Source organism: Strix aluco, chromosome 3, assembly GCF_031877795.1.
Source record: "Strix aluco isolate bStrAlu1 chromosome 3, bStrAlu1.hap1, whole genome shotgun sequence".
NCBI classification, from domain to species: Eukaryota; Metazoa; Chordata; class Aves; order Strigiformes; family Strigidae; genus Strix; species Strix aluco.
Window position 1 is genome coordinate 39,684,787 of NC_133933.1, and position 25,989 is coordinate 39,710,775.

At 46.8% G+C, this 25,989-nt stretch overlaps 1 protein-coding gene across 4 annotated transcripts in view; it reads left to right on the top strand.

Moving 5' to 3' along the window:
• Positions 1–58: 58 nt before the first annotated feature.
• Positions 59–25,989, top strand: part of XPO5 (exportin 5) — a 30,794-nt gene continuing 4,863 nt past the window's right edge. The window contains exons 1-27 of one of the 4 annotated variants that reach the window (XM_074818202.1): positions 59–252; positions 602–723; positions 1,368–1,440; positions 2,042–2,179; positions 2,483–2,665; positions 4,234–4,275; positions 5,137–5,163; positions 5,458–5,643; positions 6,304–6,380; positions 6,827–6,926; positions 8,353–8,436; positions 8,849–8,974; positions 9,223–9,313; positions 10,782–10,910; positions 11,650–11,765; positions 12,720–12,875; positions 13,295–13,336; positions 13,940–14,047; positions 15,341–15,540; positions 16,139–16,238; positions 17,133–17,314; positions 22,147–22,247; positions 23,311–23,407; positions 23,905–24,041; positions 24,664–24,761; positions 25,250–25,296; positions 25,505–25,599. In XM_074818202.1, the coding sequence (XP_074674303.1) occupies positions 148–252; positions 602–723; positions 1,368–1,440; positions 2,042–2,179; positions 2,483–2,665; positions 4,234–4,275; positions 5,137–5,163; positions 5,458–5,643; positions 6,304–6,380; positions 6,827–6,926; positions 8,353–8,436; positions 8,849–8,974; positions 9,223–9,313; positions 10,782–10,910; positions 11,650–11,765; positions 12,720–12,875; positions 13,295–13,336; positions 13,940–14,047; positions 15,341–15,540; positions 16,139–16,238; positions 17,133–17,314; positions 22,147–22,247; positions 23,311–23,407; positions 23,905–24,041; positions 24,664–24,761; positions 25,250–25,296; positions 25,505–25,599 (2,962 nt within the window). In that variant the 5' untranslated portion in view covers positions 59–147. The remainder of the gene's footprint in view (positions 253–601; positions 724–1,367; positions 1,441–2,041; positions 2,180–2,482; positions 2,666–4,233; positions 4,276–5,136; positions 5,164–5,457; positions 5,644–6,303; positions 6,381–6,826; positions 6,927–8,352; positions 8,437–8,848; positions 8,975–9,222; positions 9,314–10,781; positions 10,911–11,649; positions 11,766–12,719; positions 12,876–13,294; positions 13,337–13,939; positions 14,048–15,340; positions 15,541–16,138; positions 16,239–17,132; positions 17,315–22,146; positions 22,248–23,310; positions 23,408–23,904; positions 24,042–24,663; positions 24,762–25,249; positions 25,297–25,504; positions 25,600–25,989) is intronic. The other 3 variants (XM_074818203.1, XM_074818204.1, XM_074818206.1) reach the window with 3 other exon arrangements.

Genomic DNA, 25,989 nt, shown 5'->3' on the forward strand with positions numbered 1-25,989 from the left:
CCGCGACGGTGCCCGGCGCATGCGCCTCCCCCAGCTCCTCCCCGCGCACATGCGCAGAGCCGCCGCGGTGCCGCGCGTGCGCCGCGTGCCGGTCGCCCCCTCCTCTCGCCCGTAGGTGCCCGGTGGCGCGGGCCCGCCGCCGCCGCCATGTCCGCCGAGCAGGTGAGCAGCCTCTGCGAGCAGCTGGTGAAGGCGGTGACGGTGATCATGGACCCGGCCTCCACGCAGCGCTACCGCCTGGAGGCGCTCAAGGTACCTGGCCGGGGAGGGGAGGTGCCGGGCTCCGGCCACGCGGGTGCTCTGTCCGTACAGCCGTGGGGGACCCGCTCGGGCCCGGTGAGTGAGGGAGGAGCCGGCCCCAAGCACCCCCCAGCAGCCTTCCAGCAGCCCCCAAGCAGCCCCTAAGGCTCTGGGAGCTGTCGGCAGGCGGGGGAAGGCGGCGGGGGTTGCGCCTGCGCGGCGCTGAGGGGGTCGGGCGCCCCCCCCCCCCCCCCCCCGGCGTGCTCCCCGAGGGGTTGCGGCTGCCCCCCTTTTCCCTCCCGTTACCGACCGCCCCGTACCCGCTCCTGTGTTTTAACTGCGTGTGCGTGTCCTTCCCCAGTTCTGTGAGGAGTTCAAGGAGAAGTGTCCCATCTGCGTGCCCTGCGGGCTGAAGCTGGCGGAGAAGACGCAGACAGCCATCGTCCGGCACTTCGGCCTGCAGATCCTGGAGCATGTGGTCAAGTAAGGCGGCTTGTCCCGCGCCCCTGCGCCAGGGAAGGGTGCCGGCCCGCTGCCACGCAGCCACTGGCATGGGCTCTGCTCCCGTTCTGGTGCCTCCTGCTTCGGGGAGGTGCTTTCAGGGCACAGAGAGCCTGTTCTGCAGCAGAGAACAGTTGCTGACCTGCTCTGTTTCTTTTCTCCCCTGTGAAAGAAGGAGAGGAGAAAATGGCGTTCAGGCAGGTTGGAAAGGTTAATTCACCAAGGTCTAAGACACATTGACATCGCAAGATATAAATAAGCACACAGGGTTATCAGTAGGTCTTTGCAGCGTTCTCTGTCATTAGCCTCATGCTAACAAAGAGGCTTTGTATTAGTTCATCTCTGAGATTCCTGTCTCTGCTGCCTCTACAGACCTGATGCTTTGTGCTTTTGCTGCTGCTTCTCATCTCTGTTGACCTCAGTAGTGCACGCCCACTTGCCAGCAGCAGTTTTAACTCAGCCTTTTCATTAAGGGATTGGGCACTGGCAAAGTCAGTGAGCTGTAGCGTCTCTCTCTAGTTGAGGTAAAGAAGTGATGGTTCATTGAGAATCAAGTCAGAGATCTTTATAAATGTTTTGACTTGGTGTCCTTTTTGTTTCTTTTTTTTTTTTAAACTCTTGAACAGATTCCGCTGGAACAATATGCCTCGTCTAGAAAAAGTTTATCTAAAGAACAATGTCATGGGCCTCATATCCAGTGTAAGTATCCTCTACCCCAAACTGTTCTCTGAAACGTGATTCTCTCTCACTTGGAGATAGAAAGTGGGAAAAAAGGAAAAAAGACTCCAGTTAATTAGCACAGAGAACCTGAATTCAATTCTGCATTTCATTATTTCCTTGCTGTACATCCCTGGTTGTTCCAATGCTTTTCTCTGTCCTGTGGTCAGGTCAGTAACCATGTCACCTCTCATGGCAGAAAGTTGTAAGGCTTGTATGACATATATAAGGTACTTTTCTTAGGAGAAAGTTCAGTAAATACAGATGTTCTTATCCATTGCAAGAATACTGTGGTCATTATCTCAGTTGTGTTTTCTCTACTGTTGTGATTGCTCTTGTGACCAAGTGACCTTCTTTTGAGGAAAATCCTTTTGGTTTCCAGAGCTCACTGGCTCTGGGTGCTTGGGAGAGTAGGAGTGTCATGCAAGGTAGCTGGGATGAAGAGCTGCCCAATGTTGTGTTTTGTTTTGCTGGTTTTATTTTGTGTGGTTTAGAATATTTGCAACCACTGTGGTTCCCAAGTCAGAATTATGAATGTCTGACATTTGCTGTTTTGTATAACTCTGATGCTCTTCTATGACAGGGAACTCAAAGTATTCTGGAGGAGGAAAGTCACATTAAGGATGTTTTGTCTCGCATTGTGGTGGAGATGATCAAGCGCGAATGGCCTCAGCACTGGCCTGACATGCTAAAGGAGCTGGATACCCTCTCCAAGCAAGGGGTACGAAATGCACCTGTCTGTTCTCTTCTGCTTGCTCATAATATGGGTTTCAGTCTTCCATCATCCTGAGGAAAGCCTAACTCACTCATGGTCAGGTGAGACAGGCTGATGATGGACTTTCCCTGTAAGGTTAAGTTATTCTAGATGATTTTAGCAGAGAGGGCCATCCTCCTGCCTTGTTTTCCCAAGGTGTGACTTGTATCTTCATGCATGCCCACTTTCTCTCTACATCTCTGAGCTAGCCTCTAGAGATTTTAATGTTTGAACTGTGCTGATGGAGCGTATTTCATTTTGGGACATCAGGAAACTCAAACGGAACTGGTGATGTTCATCCTCCTCCGTTTGGCAGAGGATGTGGTGACTTTTCAAACTCTGCCTACCCAGCGGCGACGAGATATCCAACAAACCCTCACCCAGAACATGGAGAAGATTTTCTGCTTCCTGCTAACCACCCTGCAGCAGAACGTCAACAAGTACAGACGCATGGTAAGAGTCTCCTTTCCTTGGGTTCAGTCAGTGCTGGAGGCGTTTAGGAATTGGGATACATCTCGCGAGTTGTTGGGGAAGCAAGTGCAGAAACTGTCTGAAATCTGTTGCTGTCGCTGTGAGGTAGGGATCTGCTGTGGCCTGGGAAGCCGGTCCTGACCAGAGAGACTGAACACACAAGGTTGACAGGGTTAGCGTTGATAGTTTGGATTTGCTAGTGTAAATGGCTTGAGTGGATGCGTGCCTCATGTACTGTTGGAATGCTCTGCTGACACTAGAAGCGTACAGCCTAGCAAAACAAAGGTGTGGTTGTGGCAGAAACAGGTAGATTTGGTTTAACCCCAGCTGGTAACTAAGCACCGCTCAGCTGCTTGCTTACTCCCTTCGACCCCCCCGCCCCTGGTGGGGGAGAGAATCAGAAGAGTAAAACTGAGAAAACATGGGTTGAGATAAAGACCATTTAGTAGGTAAAGCCAAGCTGTGCTCACAAGCAGAGCAAAACAATGAATTCATTCACCACTTCCCATCAGCGGGCAGGTGCTCAGCCATCTCCAGGAAAGCAGGGCTCCATCACACCTAATGGTTACTTGGGAAGACAAACGCCATCACTCTGAACATCCCCCCCTTCCTTCTTCTTCCCCCAGATTTATATGCTGAGCATGACATCCTATGGTATAGAATATGCCTGGGGTCAGCCATCCCAGCTTCTTGTGCACCCCCAGCCTACTCACTGGCGGGGTGCTCTGAGAAGCAGAAAAGGCCTTGACGCTGTGTCAGCACTGCTCAGCAATAACAGAAACATCTCTGCATTATCAGCACTGTTTCCAGCAGAAATCCAAAACATAGCCCCATACTAGTTACCGTGAAGAAAATTAACTATATTCCAGCCAAAACCAGTGCAGGTAGTTTATGTAACTGTGGTAAAGAGATGCTCTCCTGGGCTTGCATCTGCTCTCCTTTGCTGCAGTGGTGTCTTTGTGGTGGTGCATAAAAATGCATGAGTTTTTGATGTCTCGGCATTGCATCTGGGCCTCCCTGGTTCTTTTTTTTCCGGAGAGCTGAGGTCAGGAAGCCCTTTTTTTTGTCAAGTTGTGGTGAGGAGTGCTCTTCCTTTTTGTGTAAAGAGACTTCTCTCCTGACTTCTTACCTGGAATCAGAGATGTGCAGGTTGGTCAAGATGGATGGTGAAGGCAAGTGTCTACCCCACTCTGTTCCTGTGAGAAGAAAGTGGATTTGAGAGTGAGGCACAATTGAGAAACCAATCTAGAAAGAAGTTGCTTAGGTGTATCTCTTGTTCATCTTTTCTGTGACGAGTTTCACTAAACATGAAAACTGGGAGGCAGCAACAAACCCTCTCCTACCTGTCCTCTGTTCATTTTCCTGATGCAGTGGACAGGCTGAACAAAGCCACCTGTAGAACAGTGTGCAGTTCATGGTGGTGGGTGGGAGACCCTGGTGCGTTTTGTAGTCTGGTTGAAATGCATTTCCAGGTAAGGTTTGAATTGCAATGCTTGAGGCTCTGAAGTGTGGCTGCTTCTGCTAACGGTGGAATCTTTCTGATTGGCAAGGTTGGAGCACCCCAGGAACAAGAAGCCCTCACCACTCCACAGGTTAGCAGATCTTTGGGATGTTTGTGCACAGGGTAAATTCTGAGGGTTGGGTGTTCAGTTACCTGTCTGCACACTGAGACTGGGGGACATGATGGATGCTTCCCCAAGACCATCAGAATCTGCAGTGCTTATAAGTATGCAGTTCTGGTATGATGGCTCAGTTGTTAAATGTGTGGGACACAACCAGATTAACTTAAAATCACTACACTTGAATACACTCATGGACAGAGTTTCCAAACCAAAACCTTGCGGCAGAAAGAAATGGTTGTGGTGTCTTTGCATATGAAAAACAAATCAAACCTGAGTGTTTGAGAGACTCATTTGTATTAGTCAAAAAGACAGTGCAAGCAGTGCATTGCTGCTGTTAAGTGTTTGGAACTGGGAGTCAGGCTGTAAACTCTTGCCCCAGTGCTCTCTCCAGCTACCTTTCTGACCATGGACAAATCACTTACCCTTTTCAGACATCAATCTCAGGACATAAAAGCTGCCAGCATCTTTCAGAGTCTGGCTTTTGGATGTAAGATACTCTAAAAGGTCAAAAGTTTATTCCCTGGAAGCTTCCAGGAAGCACTGAAATGCCTTTCCTTCTTATCCCCTGTCTCCCTGGTGCCTGCTGACTGGAGTGTCATCTTTTGGATGAGAAGGAAATGGCGGCTTAACTTGCAATTCAAAGTCCTTGTTGTCTTACCTGCCAGGGGGCTGCGGAGGTGGCTGTGATGGCTGCAGCAATGTCCTGAGCGGGAGACTGTGTCGCAGCCTCTTTGGCTAGGGAGCTGTTCTGTGAAGCTGCTTCTGGCTGCGTGGCTGGGTGGAAGTGTGTGCTGTAGCTGCTCACTTACCATCTCTTGTTTTCTTTTTCAGAAGACTGATCTGGCTCAGGAGCCAAAGGTGAGTGGAGCTATGCGGGAGTTAGTGCATTAGTCGTTCTTAAGGTGAAGATTGCTTAGAACTAGGCTTTTCCCAGTTTTTGGAGTCTATTACCTGCAGTTCTCATTTACAGATGGATTTGTTCACCCATAATACAAACTCCTGGAGAAGAGAGAAGTGAGGGGTGGCAGCAGAAGGGTCCAAGTCTCTCACTATCTCAGGGTGGTTCCTGGTACTGTTCTTCCAGGGAGTGGATGGCTTTAGATGAGAATTGGTGTTTGTGGCTCTGACCTCCTGCTTCCTCTCTGTTTGCAGGCCCAGGCAAACTGCCGCGTGGGGATAGCAGCACTCAACACCTTGGCTGGCTACATTGACTGGGTGGCCCTGAGCCACATCACAGCAGACAACTGCAAGCTCTTGGAGATGTTGTGTCTGCTCCTAAATGAGCCTGAGCTCCAAATAGGAGCAGCAGAGTGCCTCCTGATTGCTGTCAGCAGGAAAGTGAGTTCTTCCTCCTCAGCTCCTCTCTCTTTCCTTTTTGTGTTCCTTCTATTCTATGTAATTTTTCAGATTGATCAATGATATCTTTGCTCTTTTATTTAAGAAACAAAATTCAAATTTGTCTGCTTATGTTAATGATATTTGGCATGAATGTCATGCCAGCATAATACAGCAACTGTTGGAATGTTCTCCAACTATGCTCGCCTCTCCTTGCAGTTTTGGAGATCCCTGTTGACATTTTTTCCCCCCACTTTCTACAACTGTGAAGTGGGAAATATTGTCACCAGCTGTGTCATCTGGCAGCTCAGAGAAATGACAGCAGGATCTACACAGGTGATTTGACCCATACATTCACAAGCATCTTAGTGTTGAGGCTGAGTGTTTATCAGCTGCCTTCAAGTAACTAGCCAGTCTGCCGTGAAGAAGAGTTAATGTCTCAGAATCATTTTTTCAGTTTAAAGTTCCTTTGGTGGGATTGCTTGGGGAAATTTCTTGAGATCAGGAATACCTTAGATTTTTTGGCAAGTTTTTACTGAAATCATCCGTGGACTGTAAGCCCCTCCCCAGATGGAAGGACAGCTGGACTTCTCCTAATTTCACTTGCAGATGCAAATAAATAGTTACATTCTAACTGAGGCATTTGGTGTATTTTACACATAGGGTAAGCTGGAGGATCGGAAGCCTCTGATGGTCTTGTTTGGAGATGTTGCCATGCACTACATTCTCTCTGCTGCCCAGTGAGTACCATCCTGCTGCTGTAATTTCACAAAAAAACTGCAGACAAATGGTCTTGTAGATGTGATTTGCAAAAGATACTGCTGCTTAAGTGCAGGAAGCTGGGACTGGGTTAGGAGGGAACAAACCCACCATTCCTTTTGCAAAACCTGAAAAACTGCGAGTTTTTTCAAATCCCGTAATTGAAGGACAAAGTGGTGTAAATACCACAGCTTCCCCAGCTTTCTCTTTTACCCTGAAAATGATCAGGAGGGAATCTTTGAGAGGCAATTTCTGAGGTTTTAGATGCCGATAAAGCAGTACTTCTTGATAATAGCAAAGGAAATCCCACTGCAGTAAAATTAAATTGCTCTAGTCCTCTTCTTATCTACAAGATAGATAGCAGTGTGCCTGTTACCTACAGCTTAAGTAACTGTGATCCTGTTTTTCCCCCTCCCCTCTTTCCCAGGACAGCAGATGGAGAAGGCCTGGTGGAGAAGCACTATGTTTTCTTGAAGAGACTGTGCCAAGTTTTGTGCGCGTTGGGCAGCCAGCTATGTGCGTTGCTAGTAAGTCTCTACTAATACCAGCAGCAACCCTGGCAAGGCTAGTTTTTAGGGCTGGGGTTTAGGCAACCCTGATCTAAGGTAGGACCAGGTTCTCCCTGGACATTTGGTAGCCACAGAGTTCTCTCCATGCATTTAGAAAAGGCAGAAATGGCTCTGCTTGCAAGTGGGATAGCTGTCAAGTCATAGGAATGTAGAATGGAGGGACCCTGACTGATTCCAGGCCTCTGCTATCATCAGGAATCATGTATAACCTCTCAAATGCTGAAGCTTCACTGAAAATCGGTCAAGTTTCTTGCTGTCTACTGCTACAGCAAAACTACTCCAAGAAACTACTCTTGTGTTAGAAGTCTTTTAAATTTCCCTCTTAAAAGTAACTCAAAAAGTATACCTGTTTGTTCTTCTACCAAGATTCTCTCAAGCTGAAGGAAGAAGCAGGTTTTGTTCCTGCTGTCCATCTTTCCAATGCTTTGTGTCAATGCTGAGATGAAGATGCACACTGATACTTTGCATGCTGCGCTGGTTGCTGAATTCCCGTTCCCTCCATTCAGCGTAGTGCTCTACAGTAGAGAAGGCAGGCATGTTGAGAGAGGCTTTTGTGGGGCGACTGAGGCAGCCAGCCAGCCTGTGCAAGTGACAGCAAAGTAAATTCCCACAGGGAGGGAAAGAAAAAAACCAAACCTTTGAGAATTTAGCCCTAAAAAAATGGACAGCAAACAAAGGGTGTGTTAGTACTTTAGTACTTTCAGTGACTTCACTTGCTGTTAAGCAGTGGGAGCTGTTAGTCTGTAATGAAGTAATGAGATGGGGATTTGAGTTCTCTCATCCAGATTCACTCAGGAGAGGCAGAACTGAGCTGTACAGCTCCAGAAGAGGGATCTTGAGGGCACCAGGTCATATTACAGTTAATGAGGAGAAGCAAAACCTTGAATTTATGGCTCAGGGCAAAACTTACTTTCCTGACAGACTTCCCAGAAAACTGTTGGTGAGAGATGTCTGTATGTTAAATGCAGGAAACTTTTGGAGGAATGGGGGTGAAATCATCTGGGTGTACTTGCTTGTGAAATTCTGCAGTTGCAAATTGTTCCACTTCGGTACTGATGGGTGGGCTTGACCCAATAGGGGTAAAATTGTGACTTGCAGCAGCAGCAGTTGTGAATTTGGTTTTAATAGAACTCCAGTATCTGAGAAGTCACCCTTTTCTTGTGAATGAGGATGGTGCTGTCCTCAGCATCTCCAGACTGTTCAGCAGAACTCGCTGAACTCAGGCTAGTTTCAGAAAAAATGACAGTTGTTCAGTGTTTTTGTCTTTGCTCCTTCACAGTCTATGGCCTTGCATCTAGTGCTCCTGCTTTACCCAGAGACATACCACTTGTGAGCGCAGTGTGACGCACAGCTAATATTTTTTCTGAAATTGTCTTCCTAATAGGTCTCAGATTCTGATGTGGAAACGCCAGTCAACTTTGGAAAATACCTTGACTCGTTTTTAGCCTTCACAACCCATCCCAGCCAGGTGTGTAAAGGGCTGAAAGTCTCGTGTATGTCTCTGTAGAAATGTGTGAATGCATAGTTGAGCTGACCTGTAGAAGACTGCAAACTTCAGCTGTCAAATATTGTTCTCTGGGCTCTCCATTTAAGCTGAAGACCTGGAAGGCTGTGTGGTTTCTCCTCCATTACCACACCACTAGGAACAGCGCCTGACACAGAGGTGCTGAGTAGAAAGTGCAGAATTTGCAGTCAGCCGTAGTATTTATTTACTTAGAGACTTTTGGTGTTCTGGAAGTTGGGTTGTGCCTGCAAGGTGCCTTGGCCTCAACTGAATAGTCAGTGTAATTTGCTATTGCCTTCTGATAGCAACACTTAATGTTAGCAGTGAAGATTCCAGCACTGACATCCTGCTCTGTTCCCCTCTCTTCTCCCCCCAGTTTCTGCGCTCTTCCACTCAGATCACATGGGGAGCCCTCTTCCGGCACGAAGTTCTGTCTCGCGACCCCCTGTTGCTGGCCATGATTCCCAAGTATCTCCGTGCATCTATGACCAACCTAGTGAAGGTATGTGGGAACTGCGGCCAGATAGGTGTGAGAAGGTGCCTCGGTGAACGTGGCCTGTGGATCATGGGGGAGGAACTACATTTTTTTTGTGTCTGCCAGAGGCATGATCTCCCAGGTCACTGAGCAAACGACTCTGTCTCAACATTTTACTGCCTGCTCCTTGCCTTCCGTCTTCATCTCCTTGAAGCTGGTGTTAGCTGTGATGGGTGACTTCTCTTCCTTCCTGACCTTGTCTGCTCTGTCCTCAGGTGGGCTTTCCCTCTAAAACAGACAGCCCCAGTTGTGAATACTCCCGCTTTGATTTTGACAGCGATGAGGACTTCAATGCCTTTTTCAACTGTAAGTTGCCATCACCCTGTGTGGATGCCGTTGTCGGTGCCTTTCCTCTTACTTTCAGTTGCTGGCTGATCTTGGAGCCAACATGGTAGTGTTGTTGGCTTGGGAGCTTCCACCTGTGTCTGAACTCTTTCAGCCTGGATCTTGGAGTTAAATTAATTTAGGATTTTCCTGTAACAGCTCAGGCGTTTCATTTTACTTACTTTTTGCTACTATTTTGCTTGCTGGCCAGGTAGGTGGCCTAGTAGCATTTGCTACCTAGTGTCAAAGAAAATGTGCCTTTTGCTCACCTAGAGGAGGAAATGAAACAGCCTGGAGTCCTGCTTGGGTTAGGGGAGGAAGGCAGCTCACAAAAGACTTTAAATGTTACTCCAGAAAGAAAATCTGTCTTGACCCTGCTAAGAAGCTTCTGGTTCGATATCACCAGCTAGAGTTGAGCAATTAAAATAGGCAAATTTAATAATGATCTTAAACCAACAAGCATGAAACCCTGGATATTAATTTTTTTTTTTCTTTTTGTATTTTACTTCCTAAAACCGAGGTTGGTTCTCACTAGCTGGTATAGTTTGGTACTCACTTGGTGGCTGGGAGGATATACTTAATCAATTACTTAAATTCTTAACTTTTCACATTTATGTTTGAAGATTTCAAGTGTTACATTTTTTATTGCTTATTAGATAGTTTATTTTTTGCTTACTGTAATAAATCTATTTGAGTGAAAACCAGAAAGTAACTAAATGCACAAAGCCAGAATCCGAAATAGTTTTGGAGAGATAAATTATACTGGAGGTATTACATATATAAGAAAATAAAACTGATTTGAAACACAAAATAAAATTACTTGATAAAACAACTTTTTTAAACAATGTGAGTTGCATCTGTAGTCAGCAGAGCTGATTCTTTTGTGTGGTCATGTACTGGAATATTCTGGAATAAATGAAATTCCTGTTCTGTACTTTGTTTTTAATGTCTTTGAAATTGAAGACAAGACTTATTTGGGTTTTTTGAGTTCACGTTAGTTTGTCAGCCTAGAATCTGAACTGGGTTAAGTCAAATAATTTAGAAAAAGTGTCTTTAACTGAAGAAAGTGGTAGTTAATCTAATGCTGTTTTTCTATCTCAGTATCTCATGGTCCTTTGTAAGCAGCAAACATATACTTTGAAGAATTTTTAAAATGAAAAATATAGGCTTAATTGTAGTAAATCTAGGTTGAGCACATATTTTCATCATTCATATTGCATTTTAATTGCACTTCTTTTTTTGTTAATACATAATTTTTTAGTCCATTTAAGTCACTTCAAAAATTGCTCATGCTGTTACACCTAGTTTACTGATTATATATCTGAGCTTACTACACAGCTATTGCCAGAGCAACAGTCCATAATATTCTGCAGAGCTGCAGGTGAGCTTTGGGGAAGGGAGCATTTTACAGCATCAGCTGGTTGCATGGCGTCTGATTTTTTCACTGCAGCTTTCCGAGCCCAGCAAGGAGAGGTGATGAGGATGGCTTGTCGTCTGGACCCTCGAACTGGCTTCCAGATGGCTGGTGAATGGCTGAAGTACCAGCTCACATCTCCTGTTGATACTGGACCCATGAACTGTAAGTTACCTGAAAAAAAATAGGGATATGGGATTTGGTTTTTAATTTGACCAAGAAGAAACTTCTTCGCCCTTTTCTTTATTTAAGTGGGAGCCAAGACTTGACACTAGGTTTTCAGGCTTTTAAGGTTAAAAGCAAAATCAAATCAAACCCGCTGCTCCCCAAATTTAACCCTTTGCGGTCTACCTATGGAATATCTAATCTAAAGCTCCTGGCTTCTCCTTTCCCTCCCCCAAATCTCTTGGCAAAGCAGGTGCAGTTGTCGCACTGATACAACTTTACAACTGTTTGGGCCTCGTTACCTCCATAATATAGTGGTTATTTTTGTCCAGGGAAGTTCTGCCTGTCTGGCAAATCCCTCTGTCAGTCACCTTGCTTTCCTCCTGTGAAGGAAGGGCACTTGGTGCTCTGCAAAGTCACACCAAGGGCAGTCTTGCCTGCAGTGCTGAGTCTGGGCATGTGGTCTCCATTTTCTTTTCCCTTCTGTGATTTGCTGATGTTGCTCCCTATAATATCTCAAAGGTCAGACTTACATCTCAGGAGCCTTCACCGGAATGAGGCCAATCACACGGGAGTACCTTAATTGCTCCTGGTGCATCCCTGCTAGTCATCTATGGGGAGAGCTATATGACCAAAATGCTTGTGAATGCTAAGATGTTGCAGCTTGGGAGCTTCTCAGCCTGCTGTTGTGCATGCGGGGAGGAGCATGGTGAGAGCTCCAGTGTTGTCTTCCTTTCAGCTAAGACAGGCGAAGGTCTCTGCTCCATCTTCTCTCCATCCTTTGTGCAGTGGGATGCCATGACCTTCTTCTCAGAGAGTGTCATCAGCCAGATGTTTCGAACCCTGGATAAAGACGTATGTGTATCAGATGGTCTTCCCTGCTCTCCTGGCTTGTTCTGGGTTGACATGAGTGGGTTTTTTCAGCTATGTTGTCCTTGAAAAGTTTGTAGTGACCAGTTACCTCCATGCAAAAACCTAGTTTGTGTGGTGAGTGACTCTCACGAGGAGCAGTGACCCTTCTTTAGATGGGACCAAACTCATTCTAGCTTACTCGCAGGCACATCTTGGTTCTGGACACTACCATGAGAGGTCACAGGAGAGCGCTCAGGTGGCGTGCTTTGACATAGTGCCTTCCTAGAGGAGAAAAAGACTGATTAAGCAGAAATTTCCCAAGTTTATTCTTTCTAATTTCTCCTGATTGGATTTGGTTTTTAATTTAATTTTATTTTTTTAACTTTTAACTAAATGAGAGAAACTCATGCTCAGGGAATAGGAGATCAGAAGCAATTTCTCTCTGCTTTTTTGTTCAACAGCAGGCGAATCAGAAGGAAAGCATTTTTTTCTCAGTCTGATGTGGACTGAGTTGATTTTTTCATTAGATTAGTCTGCTCTTGCACTTTAGTTCATCATTCTAATCACAGTAAAATAATTATAGGGTTGATATAGTTGGTTAAGCGTAGATCTGTTGGACAGAGTCAAGAGGAGAATTGGGAGTCAGAGAGGAAATTTGCCTTTCCTGGAGGTGCAGGTATGGGGACTTGAGATGGTAGGGCAGTCTTGAGATGTCAGTGGCAATGCCGCTGTCCTTTTTCCCTCAACAAGTGCACATAGCACAGTTAAACTGAGGTTGCTACTGCTTTTCTTTCTGCTTTGAGAACAGCTGTGTTCAGCTGAGAGGCTGGCCTGATATGATAGCAGCAGCTCTGTGGCCTAGCTGTAGGAGTTGTGGGATGTATGCTACAGGCTTGAAGTACTGAGTGTTGCCTCCTCCTTTTCTTTCTTCCTTCTTTCCCTTTGCTGCCTTTGCAGGAAATCCCAGTGAATGATGGCATAGATCTGCTGCAGCTTGTCCTTAATTTTGAAACAAAGGATCCTCTCATCCTGTCCTGTGTGCTTACCAATGTCTCTGCTCTCTTCCCATTTGTCACTTACCGACCGGAATACCTACCACAAGTACTTTCCAAGGTAGGTACTTGCAGACCATGCTAAAATCAGGTAGGCTTTTTGTGGTGCAAGGCCCTCATACTAAACTGCAGGAGTTATAATCCTCTTGGTGTTAGTCAGGGAAGGACTATGTGTCAAGGTAAAGGTGGGACAAACTGAGACTGAGTCTTGTTCAAGAAGAAATAATGTCAAATAACACAAATTTTTGCAGTTTCTAGCCTTAAATCTTACCATTAAGCGCATGCTCTGGCCAGTAAACACGATGTTTTATTTAAAGGCCTCACTGTGCTGATGATTCATCTTTGAACTTAGGGGTTCTTCATTGACTGTAATGAAATTACACTAAAGTCTTACAACCTATTCCTTGACCTCAAAATACACGAGTGCTAGATATTAATAAATGATGTGAGTTTTCGGATTTTTCCTTCCTTTTCTCACAGCTCTTTGCTTCAGTTACCTTTGAAGTTATAGAAGAAAGTAAGGTACGTCTGAATTACTATCTAATAATGAGCTATAATAGTTGGATCAAATCATATTCTGTTTGAGAGCATGCTGAGTCTGAAGACTCCACTGTACTAGGCTTCTCAAGTATAGTCGTGCTCCTGGAAAGGGCTGGGAAGTCTAGATATAACTGATCTCTTCTTGGTTGACATAGCCTAATAAGCTTTGGCTCACAAAATTAGAAGGCCACAGGTGTAGTCTAAGGACAGTGCACTTAGGCCCCCGGTCTATGCTGGCCTTCCTGAGAGTAAAACCCCTCCATTAGCTGTGGGTATTCTTCAGTAGTTGGTATACGTGCCTCTGAAGGATGGCTGTAAAGCTGCCAGCTACCTAGGGAGTGCTTGGAGTCGTGAAGTAGTAAGATCCATGGCATCCTCACTCCTGGAGTACAGCTTGTTAGAACATGGGCTTCTTGAGTCAGCTGCTGCTCCAGAGGAACGAACTTTGTTGCGTGATTGTTTGGGGTGGGTGGTGTGGAAATGCTTTTTTGATCTGTACTGAAGAGTGCAGAAAACTGTATGTAATGCATTTGTCTCTTGAAGATACCCTGCATTTGTCTGAACTTTTGTTTTGTTGCATTGAAGTTTGTTGTGTCTGTCCAGGCTCCTAGAACTCGAGCAGTGAAGAATGTGAGAAGGCATGCATGCTCCTCAATCATAAAGATGTGTCGGGATTACCCTCACCTTGTCTTGGTATGTAAATTCATCTTGATATGAAGAGTCTTGCCTTGATTTCAGCTGGATTTTGTGGGATCTTCAGCTTCCTTGGCCACAGCCTCTGTTTTTCTTCCAGAGAAGTATTCCTGCTGCACAAATGGCACAGTGTTTTATTCCCTGCACCTCCTTTCTTCTCACTGCCCCTGAATAATTTTCTGCCTGAAGAGTTCAGTTGTAAAGTGATGAGTTAAGTGCACAAGGGATGTTGCGGAGGATACAAGCAGCACTAGATCTGGTTTATGGGAATGTGCTGAATTCCCATTTTGTCACTTGTGGTGGTCTCAATTGATTCCTTAGCTGAAGATGCTAGCAATGACTGATCTCCAGACTTTCTTCTGTTACTTAACAGAATGTAGGAGCAAGAAGAGAGTGTTTGCTTTCTGGATTATCTTGAGAAGACTAGAAAAAACCAAACATGCTGAACTAAACAGCCTTCATGCAACATGTGTAGCTCTGAACTCCTTTCTTTAGCGGTGTTTGTGTGGAGTGGTGCTAGGATTATGGGAGCACCGTAGGACATTGCTAGTTTAAACGAAGACATATTTTGAGGATGCTAATTAAGGTAATTTAGAGGTTCTAGTCTGCATTCTGCGATAGCTGCTAAGAACTAGCGTGTTTGTCCCACTCTACTGGTCCTTGAACTACAGCTGCCTCTTTCCCATGGCCAGCCAAACTTCCTCACTGGAAGAGCCAAGGGCCCAGAACAGCCCCAAAATATGTTCAGATGACTTAGATGAAGGGGGTGATTGCTAATGCTTATACAAAGTTACAGGAACACATGGTTGCGAGTAGAGTGAGTAGGGGAGAAACTCGACTGTTTCTCTGGAGATAGTGATAACCATATGCATCGTTATGAACCTAGTTGTGAGCAAAGAGATGGAGGAATCTGAAGTCTGGCACTTGAGAGCCAAAGGAGCAAGATACTTTCTGTGTGCAAGTAAAAGCACCAGAGCTATTTTGAGGTGTGACACTGCTGTAAGGAGTATGACTGCCTACAAGAGGGAGATTTCCTCTGCTTGTTTCAGTCATTCTGGAGACTAAATTAAACTGGATGCAGGATGATGATAGAGAGGTAGGGAAGAAAAGATTCTTTTAGACTGACCATTCAGAGGAACTTGAGACTGAAGAGATGGTTGTGTAGAGAAAAGATAACTTAGACATGCTCCTACATCTGTTCTACGTAGTATAGTACACCCCACCTCTGCCTGCCCCAGTGGCCCTCCTCCACACCATATATGTGACGCTCTTCCACTTGGATGTGTTTTCTAGCCAAACTTTGAGATGTTGTACAACCACGTGAAGCAGCTGCTCTCCAATGAGCTACTTCTGACGCAGATGGAGAAGTGTGCTCTTATGGAGGCCCTCGTCCTCATCAGCAACCAGTTCAAGGACTATGAACGGCAGAAAGTTTTTCTGGAGGAGCTCATGGCTCCTGTTGCTGGCTTATGGCTCTCCCCAGAGATGCAGAGGTATGGATCATTTTTCTGAGCTTTGAGTTGGAGGTGTTGCAGAGGTAATGTCGTGCCCAGTAAGAGAATGTGCAACCCAAGCGAGGGCGGTGGGGTGCCTCATGACCACCATTGTGGTAATAGCTCTCCTGCAGTCCATAAACTGCTAAATAAGTCTAAATGCTGTTTGTTGAAAATTGCTAGGTAAGAGTTGTTTAAGGTGATAGAGGAACACTTCACGCTCAAAGCATTTGCAGAAGATGAGAAGTAAAAGATGCCTTTGCTCATCTTCAGGAGAAGCTAGGAAGCTGTGCTCTCCTTACTAAAGCTGAGGTGTCCTGCAGCCCTGAGCAGCTGGGCGTGCACAAGAGTTTTCCCAGCAGGGCTATCTTCATAGGAGATTATAAGGTTGTAGGTCCCCATGGCCCACGAGAACTGGAGATGTTTGGAGAGTACACACGCCTCTGGTGCTTTTTATCATATTCCCACGTCCAGTGTGGAGCACTGACTAGTCTCCCTAGCCTGCTCTGTATTTGTTAAGTTTATTGGCAGTGCAAAGCTGTGCTCAAATTCGCTGGTACAAACAGTAATTCCTGCTGCTGTCTTTTGCTGCTGCCAGAGTCCTCTCAGATCCTGAAGCCTTTATCTCCTATGTGGGTGCAGACAACAAAATTGCCGATCCAGTCTTGGAAGATCCTAGTGGCCTGAACCGCTCTAGAGTGAGTACTGTTACCAGGAGAGGTGTAATCCTTACTGAAATGGGACTTGCCTCCTTCCATCCCCCATTTCTATTGTGGTCACACATAAGATCTCTCCTGATCATTTACTACTTTAGGATGCGCATCAGTAGGTTTTTCAGTTTGCAGAATAACAGGCTGGCTTTTGTCTCTTTAAGCTACAGTAATGAGCATGTAGACCATGCAAAACCAGATTATTCAGCAGAGCGAAGCACGCTATTCCGTACTCTTTGTGTAGCAGAGTTTGGTTTTGGAGCAGTAATTGGTTTACATGATTTTTGGAAATATGGTGCAGTGAGTTGTGCTTTTTGAGCCAGGCAGTATGGAAAGCATCGTGCTGAGACTGCAGCATGGAATATAATTAAAATTCAACCAAGGAGAATCGTGTTGTTCGAGTTAGTGAAATGTCTTCACTTCTTGGACAGACTGCAAGTGGAGTTGCTATCTTTAGGTCTGTAGAAGACACTGAAATGCAGTCCACAGAACTGGATGCAGTTTGACCACTGTGTCATCACAGATCTCTACATCTGTCCCAGCACATGAAGGAGATGAAACTGATGGTGTAGACCCTTCCTTTCAGAGGGCAACCTGTCTGGTTGCTTGCATACTCATGAGACCGTATGCATTGATGCTTTGTCTAATTGCGAGTTCCTAGGGTGTCCTGCCATGGCCAAGGGTCGCTGAAGGTGATGGAATGTAGCATGATCGTTGGCTGTATTTTCTTGGCAGCAAACCCACCAGAGTTTGTTTCTGTCACCAGATTAGGCTCACTAGAGTGTTCCCTTTAAGATGGGATGATGATGGGTTTCTCTGAAAACCTATTTACTCAGGTTGTACTCTGGCTAAGCAATGCTCTCTCTGCATACCTTGCTGCAGATAAGCTTTTGCGTGTACACCATTCTGGGAGTTGTGAAAAGAGCCCGTTGGCCTGCTGCTACCGAAGAGGCGAAAGCTGGAGGATTCTTGGTGGGATACATGCCCAGTGGAAGTCCAATCTACCGTAATCCCTGCACTGAGCAGGTCCTGAAGCTTTTTGACAATTTACTTGCTCTTATAAGGTGGGTCAAGTTGACTTGAAATCATTTATGTTGACTTAAGAATCTCTGAAAGCCAAACTGTGATAAATAGGTGGAATGCTCAGAGCATGTTCTCCCAGTGAAGCCAGCGGGTTCAGGCTGGTGCAGGTGCCCAAGTACTGTTCCTGACTGTTCACAGTGGGGAATGGCACTGGGGAAACTGGAGCCTTCTGAATGTTCATTGGCCTGGCCTACAAGAGTCCATCAAAGCCAATGGGAGCTTGGGCTGGGGTTGCCTCCCCCACCTCCACTGCTATAAATCTGCCACCCAGTTAATCATTTCTCGACTAACATCTCTGCTCTGCCCTCAGCCCCTACAAGGCCGCCTCTCCAGTCACCACCAGGGCAGTCCCAGCTCTCATCGCACCCTGTTTGCGTTGTTCTCTCTTCAGTGTTAAATTAAGCTGGTTTTGCTGAACATGCACACCAGCCTCCTGAAGCACTGTCTGCTATTGAAATCAGTGGATGCATACTCTCAGGCTGTTGCTACCTTGCAGTGCCTCTGTGCACATCACTGGTGTTGTGTACATCTGTGGCAGCCAGAGGAGGGAGCAAGAGAAGGCGGAAAAGGGGAATCCTGAATAACACAGTTCCCAGAATTATAAAGGAAGAATCTGTCTCAGGGTAACTGCTGACACTGGGATTTTCCCAGGCTTATGGGGCAATTTTGTGAGATAATGCTGCATGTTATGTACTTGAAAACTTGAGGCTCTGTCCTTGACAGGAGCCTGTTGGGAAAGAGCATTTTCAGATCCACTTAGATTTTCCAGCTCCCAGGTCTGTGAGGGAAGGGGCCCCATTACTCGAGCTCTGTCTAGTCAGGTATGTTTGGCAGTCACTGAGCTCAGGACTGTGCTGCTTCCGGTAGGATGAGCACATGCTGTCTTGGCCCATCCTAGCCATGCTTCTCATCGCAGAGCTCCATGTCGCACAGCAGGCGGTACTTTGGCCAGTGAGCAGGGTTGAACCATCTTGTTACAGCTGCAGCATTGTATTTCAAGTGGTTTTGCCTTTTATCCTGGAAGGCTGAAGATCCTATTGATGAGCTTTTGGGAGAGGTTGGGTAGAGTTGCCCAAGTAGAGGTAGCCTCATGCCATTTCTTCCAGAGCCTGGAACATGCTCCATATTCTGGAAGACCAGCTAAACCAGTACCCAAGGTCTGAAGAGGTGCAACAGACGGACCTTTTTGCTTGTGTGATTGCTGTTCTTGCATTATTAAAAACACTTGGGATCTCTGTTACAACAAGCTTAGGAAACTATTGTCAAACTCTACCTGTAAAGAAGCAGAAATTCTGTACCTGCTTGTTTACCACTTTCAGGAGAACACATGGGCTATGTTCTATTGCCAGTGCTTCCCCATCTGCATAAAGAAAGAGGCTCCCTGACTGTTTTTTGAGATAATGCATCTGTGTTGTTTAAGCATCTCCCCTGCAGACCAAAATCTTCTCTGAGCACATGGCAGTAACGTACATGGAGCAGCCTGTACTTCACTCGGAGGTATCCAGGCTTTTCTTAAGGCTGGATGCTCCAACAAGAACCAGTGAATGATGTATTAAGAGCAGTAGATCCTCCACCTCATACCTTTCCTGGCTGCTGCTGGATGTAGAGGCCTCTTTGTGACATCTGCAAGCTCATAGTCGTTCAGTGCAAATGTTGATGATGCTTATGTCTTTCTGGAGAAGTTGGAGCTTGTGCTGTGGCGCTTCTGATGTGTTTTTTGCTGGCATTGAGTGCCTTTTCCATGTACTGCTTCCTCAAGCCCCCTTTAATATGGATTATACAAGAGAATATGGAGTCTGTAGCAGGCTGTCAGCAGACAGGAAGTACAGGGGTATGAGGAAGGCTGGCTGGCAGGAAAGCTGCCTGTGTTGAGGATGCCTTCGGGAACATAGATGCATTACTACTTGGGGATGAGTGCTTCTCTTAGCTCTGTGCTATTAGACAGCTTTCTGTGGGGATAAGCAAGGCCCAGTGTTGCTCATGTGCTTATGCAGGAAGCAGATGTGGAAGTCCTCACAGATTGTGTTGGTTACTGTGTGAGCAGATCTGCAAGTAGCAGCAGCACGGATCCTACTGAGCAGCTGGGTTGAGCACCAAGTCAGGCACCGGTATGCAAAAAAAGGGCATTTTGCTGGCTGAGCAGTTGGGTCTGCTGCTCTGGATATTGTGTGGCGTTTGTCTGCTGTGTTTGCAGACAGAAGCAGTGAGAGTTGTTAAGCCATTGGGTCTTTGCCAGGGTAAGCAGCTTGAAGGTAGGTCATGGATGGGACCAAAGAGCCGAGAGGAACGAGAGGGAGTCCAGGTAACAAGGAGGACTAAGCTAGTTTTGAGTGGCATCTTTTTGTGCCTACCCATATTTGTCTCCGTCCTGGTAGCTATATTTACCAAATTATTTTGAGGTTGCTTTGTTAATCACTGCTTGCAGCTTTTTGAGTGATGATTCTCCTGTCCTCCACGGTACCTTATTTCGTGTAGGTGCTTTCTAGCTTCTGGCTTAAATTGTTCTCTCCTTAATTTAAACCCAAATCATGAGCTCCAGCCATCTTTAGATAAAGGCACATTTCTGGAGGTAGTCGCTGCATGAACCGATTGGCACAGCACCTTTATTGTGCTGGGATTTGTTCATGTTTTGTTACAAATGGACTGGTCAGGGTCAGCAAATGCTTTGCATAGACAAAGGCTTTTTTAGAACTCCTCTTGATGAGATGCTGACGTTACCAAGGCATTAATGCTGGTGAAAGAATTGTTGGATAGAGATGGATGCTGTAGGCATTTCTGTTGTAGATGCTCCAGCTTTGGATAAAGATTCTTCAAGCACTGACTGTCCTAAAGGACTCATCTTCTGGCCTTCAAGCCCATCTCTAGGCATCAGGCACTTTTTACAGCAGAGCTGTGACCATCCCTGAAAATCCCCCAAGTCCTGCTATATCCTTTGCTTGTCTTTTCTAAAGCATAAATGTCTCTTGAATTTTGTTTTTCCAAGTTCTCCTGTGTGTGGGATGCCCGGGAGTGCTGCTCACTGCTGACAGTCTCAGCTGGAACAAGCCTAGGGGCTACATCTTCATCATGTATGAGGGCTGTTGGATGCTTTTTTAACTCCTGTGGGGAGCAGCTAATCAGCCATTTTCTCTCTGTTACCACTGGGACAGTATTAATTGAGGGAGATTGGCCTGTGAGTAAACATCTGCCCTCCCAACTGTCAAACTTGAGAAGATGCTTCAAGGACTCTGAAACAACTAAGGACCGTGGCCACAGCTTTGGGATATGACTGACTGGCCCATCCTGCTGGGGTTAGAGCAGTGGGATTTCAAGGTTCACCACCACAATTCCACAGTCCTTGGGTTTGCCCCACTGCCCTTCTGCCCAGCATGAGGCAAAGCCAACGTTGGCATGGAGCAGGCAGGAGACATATAAGAGGAGGCGATTTTAGCAGCTAGGTTTTAGGATAGCCTCAAGCAGAAATGCAGTTTTTTGAGTCAGTAGAACAATATTACCCAAACTTGGTGGAGGCTGGGCTGCTCCCTGGCCCCTCCTGGAAAAGTAAAACCAGCTTGTGCCCCCTTGAGGCCTGTTGCATGGTGTTAGATCCAGCCCAGAATGAGAGTATGAGTCGTTAAGAAGTCATTTGTGTAGCTCTTTCTTACGAAAGTTACATACTTGCCTTCCTCACCTGCAAATGAGCAGGGAAGTATTTAACACTTGCAGAGAGAAATGGGATAGTTGCTGTTTCGGAGCTAACTCAGGCTCTCTGCAAACTGCATCGGGGTTGCCAGGATTGTGAATGTAGACCTTCCAAAAAAAAAAAAGTAAAAAATCATTGAGACACGAGTGAAAGCTGAGACTCTGGAGAACATATTGAGGTCTGTCCACGCTCCCTTCCCCCAGCCATTCCCATGTACCCCCTGCTTTGGGAAACGCTGCTCTAGGGGGAGATACTGAGTTGCCCTTGATCACCTCTAGCAGCAGGTACAATGGCATTGCAGTTTTGGAGGAGGCTGCAGGATTTGTGCTGTGTGCAGCTGGCGACACCCAGAGTGGAGGTCTGAGGTCTCAAAGGAGAGAGGTAGGTGAGAGAGACACCCCCTGCCGAGTCCAGCTCTGAGTGTCAGTACCCTGGCTAAGAGGGGACCCATTTTGGCCTGGATGGCAAGAACCAGCCACCCGTGGCTGAATTGGTGTCCCTTGCAGAAAGCTGACCGTGGCCGCCTCCTGATGATGCGGAATTGTTCCCAGCTGGATGTGTTGTCCAGGGGGCACATGTGTCTGCCACGAGTAACATCTGATCGGACTGATGTTCTCCCTAGAGTCCCTCCAATGCCACCTGCCATTCTGGGGACTGTGACCCATCCCTGGGGGGCAGTGTGTGTATTTTGGAGCTGAAACAGCCCCTCCCTCTGCAGGGGCCTTAGGTGCAGAAGATCTTTTGAGATTACAGAATCCGTGTCTTGTCGGTTTTTAAAATACATTCTCTGATCCCTTTGGCCAAGCTAATAAGCTGTTGCCAGCATCAACTGGAGAATTGCTGGAAGTTTTTACTGCCAGTGCTTGCAAGGGGTGGGGTGAACCGAAATAGGTGGAAGGGGCAGCCAGGAGATTCAGGACATGAGGTGGAGTCACTCCATGTCTCTGTCGGGTCAGCTTCCCCAATATTTTTGCAGGTGGGGAAGGGGGATCCCATGCACACGTGCTTGGTCTCACCTTCCTCATCATCTGCCTCAGAGGAGCTGTTCACAAGCTGAAGGAGAGGATCCCACTGTCAAGGGCAAAAGGGGTTGATCCACATGAGTATAAACCGAGTGCTCTTCTGTTTCAGGACTCACAACAATCTCTACACGCCAGAGATGGTGGCTAGGCTGGGGGAAACGTTTGCAAAGGCCTTGGACATGCTGGAGGTGGAGAAGAATGCCATCCTAGGTAAGGGGCTTCTCTCTGGGAGGAATGTGTGGGCAGATTCTCAGAGGTATTGGAGGTAGTGGTCCGTCAATAGCAGTGGAAGTGAAGAGGGGCTGGTGAACCTGCTGAAATGAAGAAGTTAAATAAGTTGTCAGTCTCAGACAAATTGGTTTCTTCTGCATGAAATGAAGGGTACCCTACCAAACTGCTTATCCCAGCTGGGTGGTGGTCTCTGCAACGTGGCATTTCAGGCTGGAGAGACTGTGGGTGCTGCAATTGTCTGCCTTTGAGCAGAGTTAGTGCTCAGCAGGATCCCTGAGTGCTGGTGCAGAGACCTGTCCTGGAGAGTAACAGCCAAGTCCTGCAGTATGGCCCTGTCATTTGTTTCCAGATGGTGCATTAGAAAGAGGCTTTTGGAACCGTCTTAAAACAGGTTTGAGGTTGTGAACACAAGCCTTCCCAGCCAAGCAGAAGTGGGTGGCCTTGTGGATAAAGTGTGGGCCATGACTCTGGAAATTGGGATTTAATTTCAGGTTCTAACAGACTGAAATATGTTAGGGAAGTTACTTTGTCTTTCTTATCTCCACTTCCTATCTGTAAAATGAGGAGATGCTTCCTTTACCTGTTTTCTGTGACCTACAAACTCTCTGTCTGTGAACCAAAGCAGCAGGGCCTTGATCTCTGCTCTAAACTTTTTAATATCATAGTTCAGCAGTAGCTTGTGTCCCAACAGAGATGAATACAAACTAGAAGGGATGGGCTATTAGAGAAGCCGCACAACTGTCAGCTTTGCTTCTGACTGGGTTCTGATAGCTCCAGTAAGTTTTGTTTTGGAGAAATGAGGGGGCTATAACAACCTTAGTGGGAACACCTCTGCTCTGGGTACAACCAACCTGAACTTGGCTGACCTCTGAGGTGAGGAGATTCTGCCCCAGGGTTGCTGCACCTGTTCCCACTTGGCTGCGTGTTGATCTTGCCATGTGCTTCCCCTGCTGCTCTCAAGGTGGCTGGGACCAGCCCAGCATGTTCTGAAGGTGCACTGTGCTCTCTTATTTATGTAGCTGAAGCTTACTCTTGCCTACAGGTCTCCCTCAGCCTCTGCTGGAGCTTTATGACTCTCCTGTTTACAAAACGGTCTTAGAAAGGATGCAGGGCTTCTTTTGTACCCTCTACGACAACTGGTAAGAGCACCAGATATTCCCCACACAACCCAACATGGCACGGTTGGAGCAGTAGGCTATTGCTGGGTGCTGATTTCTTCTCGACTTAGACTTTTCATGTGGGCTGTATCCTATAATATGCCAGTAGGAGCCGCAGTGGTGAACTATACTCAGTGGTTGTAACTTACCACATACACATGGAACACAGTCACTGGAAAAAGTACTTCAAAATGTGGATCTGCTTTTAGTTCTTTGACAGTTAGGTGGTCAGATTGGAGCACTTACCTGATATCCTGACCTAGTTTGTCTCTTTGCCACTGTCAGCACTTGAAAGTGCATTTTATTGCTTAAATGCTTAACTCGTTGTCCCTCTCCAGGTATCCCACAAAAAAGATACTGTGCTAAAGTTCCTCTGGCAGCTATATAATATCAGGATGATAGTACTTGTAGCCTTTGCAGGCCAGAGGCATGGTACCTGTTATCTAGCGTAGTTGCAACTAACTTGTTTTTTGTTGAAGTTTCCACATCCTAGGAAATGCAGGGCCCTCCATGCAACAGGATTTCTACACCGTTGAGGGTCTCGCCACCCAGCTCCTCAGCACAGCTTTCATCAACCTCAACAACATTCCTGATTACAGACTGCGTCCCATGCTCCGTATCCTTCCATCATTGTCTCAGGGCCAGCTAGGGAGGCTTTGAACACATAAATTGAAAACCTGCATCGTTTTCAGTATGGCCAAGCCAAAAAAAGGTGTTTGAGAAGGTAAACAAACAGGGATACACCTGGTGTGGCTGAGGTGTGAGCCTAGGAGAGCACGAGCAGATACAGCAGTGCCTGGGGTCAGAGAGAATAAATGCAAAGGATTTGTGTGGTGCTGGAAGCACCATGAGAGGTGGGTAATGTCTTCTGGGGGGCAGGGGGGACTCGGATAGTGTAGAAGCTTGGCAGCAGGGTGTCTGACTAGACTTTGTGCTTGTGTGGGAGACTGTCTGGGGTTCTCAACCCACTTTACAGGGCTGGACGTTCAGTCTCAGCTAGGAAGTGGGCGCTAAGCACCCTCATCTTTGTCAACTGAACTGTTAGGGGAAGGGGCTGAATAACTGATGCTCTTGCTGTATAGAGATGCCACTTGTTAATTCAGGGCTGTGAGAAGATGGGCTTCGAGGTGTCTGTCGCTTGGCCTCCCGGTGGAATGGGCTGGTTTGGGCGGTGTGCTGCAGTCCCCCCCAGCAGCTGGCCATATGTGCTGGATCTCTTCCTTAACTGGGCTGTGCAGGTGTGTTTGTGAAGCCCTTGGTACTCTCCTGCCCTTCAGAACACTACGAAACCCTTGTCTGCCCCATGCTGGGACCACTCTTTACCTATCTGCACATGGTAAGAAAACTGCTTGCTTGATGCCTGTTCCTCGGCAGCCCAGACTCCCTGTAGCAGCTGGCAGCAACGTGTGAGAACATCTGTCCCTCCAAAGCCAGCAGAGACCAGGGCAGAGCCTCGACGCTGAATGATTTTGATGCTGTTTTGGGGGGGTGCTTCTGAGATGCGTTGAACCCTGGCTGTCGCACAGCACCCCTTGCTATGAATTCAAACCTGTGGATATTAGCTCCTCAACCCTCAGCCCAGAGAATTTTTGTGGGGGCTTTTTTGCCTGTGTCCTCTGATTTTCTTGACAGCTCACTCAGAGTCACACAGCCACAGCATCTTCAGCACAGCTGGTAGCAGTTCTTGTCCCATTTAAAACTTGGCATGAGAGCTGTGTTTAAAGCTCTTGCGTTTCCATCAGCAGCTACCACTTGGGCCTCTTTGCATTGTGTCCAGCATGGATCCTTAGGAAAGTATTGAATCTTCCCTTTTGTCTTGAACAGAGGTTGTCTCAGAAATGGCAGGTGATCAACCAGCGAAGCATGCTCTGGTAAGCTGCTGCCCCTTCATGTGACAGGGGAATGGGGAGTGGGATGGAGCTTTGGTCCTTTACATGGCCCTTTGCCCAGGGAACAGCCCTGCCAGCAGAATGCTGGAAAACACTGTGTTTACCCTGATGGTGACCCATTCCCTGTGCTTGGGCAGAGGGGAGACTTGAAGATATTGGCTCCCTTCACACTAAAACCTGTTCTCCTCAGTGAGGATGATGCTGCAGATGACAACCCTGAGTCTCAGGAGATGCTTGAGGAACAGCTGGTCAGGCTGCTGACCCGAGAAGTCATGGATCTCATCAGTAAGTGAAATCAAGCTAGGTCCCCTGGGATATTTGGGAAGTTTGCCCTGGAGAGGACAACAGGAATTTCCAATGTGCAGTAAAACAACTGTAATGGCCAGTAGTATTTAACATAATCCTTAGAAGCCAGGTGTGAGACAGTTAACCCTGACAGAGTCTTAGCTAAAGCCTAGTAAGAGGTCAATTAAAAACCTTCAGAAGAGAGTTTCTTCCTTTTGTTTTGTTAACATTTATGGCTCCATGTTTTTGGCAGTGTCCCTGTAGTCCAGTCTTCCTTTGAGTGATCCCTTTTGGCACCCTGGAGCCCAATACAGGACATCGATTTGTGGACAACCTGAGTGTAGAGCAGTGTTGTTGCTGGCAGTTGCCATGTCTCTAGCCAGACAGAAG